General features: G+C 53.7%; 1 protein-coding gene across 1 annotated transcript; it reads right to left on the reverse strand.

Moving 5' to 3' along the window:
* Nucleotides 1-285: 285 nt before the first annotated feature.
* RASL11A (RAS like family 11 member A) lies at nt 286-3,098 on the reverse strand. Its single transcript, XM_004604653.2, has 4 exons — nt 2,818-3,098; nt 2,444-2,500; nt 2,275-2,354; nt 286-1,228 (listed from the first exon to the last, which is right to left on the reverse strand). The coding sequence occupies exons 1-4, from the start codon at nt 2,942-2,944 to the stop codon at nt 761-763; spliced, it is 732 nt and encodes a 243-aa protein (XP_004604710.1). The 5' UTR covers nt 2,945-3,098; the 3' UTR covers nt 286-760.
* Nucleotides 3,099-5,113: the final 2,015 nt, after the last annotated feature.

Here is a 5,113-nt window from a genome sequence, read left to right on the forward strand (position 1 = left end):
TGTTTGTCATTTCTCAGCATTGGCATACTAGGAGTCCCTCCCATGACAATCATGTGGCATCAATTTCATGCGGGTGGCAATCTGCCCTGACTTAGAGAAATCTGCACCTATTTGAATTCCCATTCCTTCTCCACAGACTTCCATCCAGGACAAATTCCCACTACATAAACCCCTCCTTACACAAGACACCAGCCAGAGTTCACACTGAGGGCAAGCATGGAGCCGTCTGGGCGCTGGTGCAAGGGTGATTGCTATAAAAAGACATTTAAAAAACAGGGAGCAATGTTGCCATTTTGCCTTTAATGGAAAAGTGGCTAGCAGTTACAGTAAAAAAAAAAGAAGAAGAAGAAGAAGAAAAGAAAGAAAAAAAAAAAACAATGTTCTTCCATTTAAAAAAGAAGACAACAGTATCAGACTTCTAGGCAACCACTCTGTTCAGAAATACACAGACATTTGATAACCAAGTTTGTATAAAAATAAACTCTGAATGGATGATTAAAAAGGGACACCCCCACAGGCCGGGAGATAGATAGCTCAAGGGTTGGAGGGCATGCTTTGCATGCCAGAGGCTGGGTTTGGGTTCCAACCCCAGCGTGGTGCATTCCCTAAACTCTTCAGGGAGTGACCCCCTCCATCACCTGGCAGCATGCTGGGAGTAGTCCCTGAGCACCCTGGGTGTAACCCCCAAACAACAACAAATGTACAAATAAAATAGGAAGGGAAAGGGAGAGTCCAGTCTACTTGAGGGTCCAAGGCGGGCTCAGCCCAGGGTGGGCGGAGTTTTGCTTTTGGACGTCAGAGCCTGCTTGAAGCGCCGCTTCAGATCCTGCATGTTGGGGGAGCGCGGCCGGGGCAGAATGGAGGCTCTCCTCCTTTCCGAGGCGAGGCTGTGCAGCTTGCTCACTTCTTTGCAGAGATGCTGAAACACGTCGCAGACATCCTCGTAGTTCTCGCTGGTGGAAATTTCCAGGAACAGGCTGCCCAGGTCGTTGGCCAATTGAATGCCTTCATACGCCTGCACCTGGCGGGCGTGCAGAAGATCACCCTTGTTGCCCACGATGATGACCGGGGCTCTGGAGTCCGGGTGGACCTTCCGGATGTGCTGGTAAAGGGGCCGGATGGACTGGTAGCTGTTATAGTCTGTGATGGAATAGACCAGTAGAAAGCCCTCTGCCCACTGCACATACTTGGACAGTGAGTCCATTCCCTGAGGAAGGTGATCTTGGCCCTAAGAAAGATGAAAACGGGTAGATTGGGGTTAAAGGGATAGTGCAGTGGGTAGGGCACTTACCTTGCACCCAGACAACCTGAGTTCCATTCCCAGCACCCCATATTATTTCCCAAGCTTGCCAGGAATGATCCCTGAGCACAGAGTCAGGAGTAAGCCTTGAGCATAGCAGGTGATCCAAAATCCAAAACAAAATATAAAACCAGGCAGAGGATCAAAGAGGTACTCAGTGGGAGATGCCTCAACATAGCATCAAAGTCATCCTGAAAGAAAGAAATCGCTAGACAGCATTCTCAGATCGACCTGGATTCTACAGAAGGCGGCTTGTGATGGAGAAAAAAAAATTCTCGGGCCAGATCCCTGACTGGGTGGCTTTATGAGTTGTTATTCCTTTTAAACCCTGGCCTGATGCCCTGGACACCGAACGGGGCTCACTAGGAACGAGTTCAGTGAGAAGTTGCAGCGCAGAATGGCGCAATTAGCAGGGAACTAACTCCAAATCAACAAAACTTTGAAAATGAGCCAAGAAGATTCATCTATTCCCAAACGCATTAAAAATTATTTTTAACATGCCCCACTTGAGAATGTCACTGAAACAAATTCCTTCTTTCTGCTCTTCCACAAGCCCTTTCCTCCCCCAGACGGGAGTGAAATTATAACTGTTAATCAAGGCACATTCCTCACTGTTTGCTTGCTAGGGGTGCTCTGATGCCAAAGACGGAGGGGGAGGGGTTCGGCGGGGGGTGGGGGGTGGCGGTTGTCAGCTAGAAACAGAAGTGCTTTAGTTATGGGAGAGGCCCCTGGCCAGAGTCCCATCGAGTTTGGTTACTGCCTCCTCCACAGAGTTCTGAAAGGAGCAGAGATGGCTGAGGAGTGGCGCCCGGCCAGGCTTGCAAAGGAGAAGTAAAGAAAGCCACCCTCCAAGACAATCCACTTTTACATCCCAAAGCAGAAAGCGCGACAGGCTATTTGGGACTCGGGGTTGCACTCTCGGCCCCGGGGTCTTTCTGCAAGCGGCCACGCAGCTCGTTCCATGCTCTCCTTACCTGGAAGGTTCCCGGGGTGTCCTGGATTTGCAGGGACAGCTGGTCTCCCTCCACGTACACAAGCCGCGAGTACAACTTGCCTGGAGAACGAAGGACAGTTTGCTTTTACATTCTCAGGCTCTCCCGAGGAGCAAGCACACGCGAGCCTGCAGCACGCAATTATTCTAACCTGTATTGGGCTCGTAGTCGCCGATGAACCTCTTGGTCAGGAAGCGCACAATCATTGCTGAAAAGGAAACCGGGAGATTGAGCCCCAAAGCTGGGACCAGTTCTGGGGACCGAGACCTCCCCACCTCGGGGCAACGGAGGGAGGGTTGGATGACGGCGCCGCGTGGCGCTGCCCGCACCCAAGCGCTCCGCAAAGCCGACCCCGGGGCCACCGAGGGCGCGACTGCCGGGTCAGTCAGTGGACCCTCTTGTCCTACAAGTGCCCCCGCCGCGACAGTCCACGGCCGGCGGTTCCAGGGCGGCAGCGCGGAACCGGGAGGGCGCGGGAGAGGCTCGGCGGGACCTGGAGCGGGGGACAGCCTGCGCCGCACTCACCGCTCTTGCCCACGCGCCCGGCGCCCAGCACAGCCAGTTTGATGTCCTTGGGCAGGGGGTAGTCGGAGGGGGAGGACTCGGGGATGGGCGCGAGCAGAAAGTGCCCGGACATGGTGAGCGGCCGCATGGAGCGCGTCGCGCCGCAGCCTCAGTCCCAGCTGGTGCCGCAGCCACGGAGCGCGCAAGCTAGGAACCGGGACCGAGCACAGGGACTAAGGACCAAGGCGGCCGGTTCGGGAGCGCCGCGGCACCTTTTAAAGCGCTGGGCCCGCCGGGGGCGTGGCCACCACAGGCTCCTCCCCTGCCCGCCGCATCTTGGGCGGTGGGGCGGGCGGGGCAGGGCGCCCCCTACATTCTGGGAGTTGTGTGTGTGTGTGTGTGTGCGCTGGGAGAGCTGTGTGGTGAGTTGTGCGGGTGTGTGTGTGTGCTGGGAGCTCTGTGTGGTATGTGTATGTGTTGGGAGTGCTGAGCACGGGTCTCTGCTTGTGTGTGTGTGTGTGCTGGGAGCGCTGTGTGTGTGTGTGTGTGTTGAGATGTTGAGAGCGCTGTGTCGTGTGTGTGCCGGAAGCGCTGTACGCGTTGTGATATGGAATCTGTGTGTGCGTATACTGGGAGTGTTGTGGGGTGTGTGTGTGAGAACTGTGGGCTGTGTGTTGAAAATGCTGTAAGATGTGTGTGTGTATATATGTGCTGGGAATAGTGTGTTGTGTGTAAATGTGTATCCTGGTACCACTGTGTGGTGTTGTGTGTGGTGTGTGCTGGGAGCACTGTACTATGTATGTGTATGCTGGGAGTGCTGTGTGGTGTGTGTATCCTGGTAGCACTGTGCAGGGTGTGTGTATGTATGTATATGTGTGTATGAGCGCACGCGCCTTTGTGTGTGCTGGAAGCACTGTGTGGAATGTGCGTGGTGTGTGTGTTGGGAGCGTGGAGTGTTGGGAGTGCAGAGTATGTGTGTGTATGTGTGTGTGTGTGTGTGTGTGTGTGTGTGTGCTGGGAGCACTGTGTGGTGTGTGGGTTGGGAGTGCTGTGTGGAAGTGTGTGGAAATCTGTGTGCGCAAGCATGTGTGTGTGTGTGTGCTGGGAGTGCTGTGCGTGTGTGTGTGTGTGTTGGGAGTGCTGTGTGGAAGTGTGTGGAAATCTGTGTGCGCAAGCATGTGTGTGTGTGTGTGCTGGGAGTGCTGTTCGTGTGTGTGTGTGTGTGTGTGTTGGGAGTGCTGTGCGTGTGTGTGTGTGTGTGTGGAGAGTGCTGTGTGGCATGTCAGTGTGGCTGGAGTGCTGTGTGTGGTGTGTATGTAAGGTCTGTGTGTGTGTTCTGGAGTGCTGTGGTATGTGTGTGAGAGTGTGAGAACTGTGCAGCTGTGTGTTGGGAGTGCTGAGAGGGGTGTGTGTGTGTGTGTGTGCTAGGAGTTCTTTGTGGGGTGTGTGTGTGTGTGTGTGTGTGCTGGGAGTGAGGTGGGGTATGTGTGTATCCTGGTACCACTGTGTCATGTGTGTGGGTGAGTGTGTGTGTGCTGGGAACACTACAGTGGGTGTGTGTTCTGGGAGCACCATACTGTGTGTGTGTGTGTGTGTTAGGAGTGTTGTGTGTTTGTGCTGGTAGCACTGTGCGATGTCTGTGTGAGTGTGTGTGTGTGCTGAGAGCATTGTGCAGGGTATATATGTGTTGGGAGCACTGCAGTGGGTGTGTGTGTTGGGAGCACTGTACCATGTGTGTGTATGTATCCTGGGAGCACTATGCTCTGTGTGTGTCTGTGTGTTTGTGTATGTGTTTGTGTGTGTATCTGTGCCACATGTTCATGTGCCTGTGTGTACCCTGAGAGCACTATGCCTTGTGTGCGTAAACGGAAGAAACGAAAACTGAAATCACATTTGAATGTCTCTGCAGACGCCAGAGGGCTAGCGGCAGGGTCTAAATGCCTGCGCTCCCTTCAGATACATCCTGAGGGAGGGAGAGGCGGAAATCAAAGGGAGAAAGATGCTGAGAGGAGAGAGTAGAGGTGAAAGAGCAGGAATTGCTCTGGCTTTGTTCCAAATGTGGGAAGGCTCTCTGGGGACAGCAGCTGTTTGTGGCTCAGCCTCCCAACCAGTTCCTCACTGCAGGCACTAGTTGAGGCAACTTATTGCTAAACGCTTAATAAATGATGGAATATGAGTTGGGAATTCTGGCTCTGGACACATTCTCCATGTTAATACTGTGCTGTGCTCCTCAGCTTCAGGGTTCAAGCGCTTATTTCTAGGTGCGTGGTGTAGTTAAGGGGGGCTGGGGGACTAAGAGGCAGAAGACTCAGGTGAG

Source organism: Sorex araneus, chromosome 1 (assembly GCF_027595985.1).
Source record: "Sorex araneus isolate mSorAra2 chromosome 1, mSorAra2.pri, whole genome shotgun sequence".
NCBI classification, from domain to species: Eukaryota; Metazoa; Chordata; class Mammalia; order Eulipotyphla; family Soricidae; genus Sorex; species Sorex araneus.

Coding starts and splice junctions, on each gene's coding strand:
- RASL11A (XM_004604653.2), bottom strand. CDS start 2,944: ATGCGGCCGCTCACCATGTCCGGGCACTTTCTGCTCGCGCCCATCCCC. Junction 2,501..2,817: donor CGGGCGCGTGGGCAAGAGCG/GTGAGTGCGGCG, acceptor TTTCCTTTTCAG/CAATGATTGTGCGCTTCCTG. Junction 1,229..2,274: donor ACACCCCGGGAACCTTCCAG/GTAAGGAGAGCA, acceptor CATCTTTCTTAG/GGCCAAGATCACCTTCCTCA.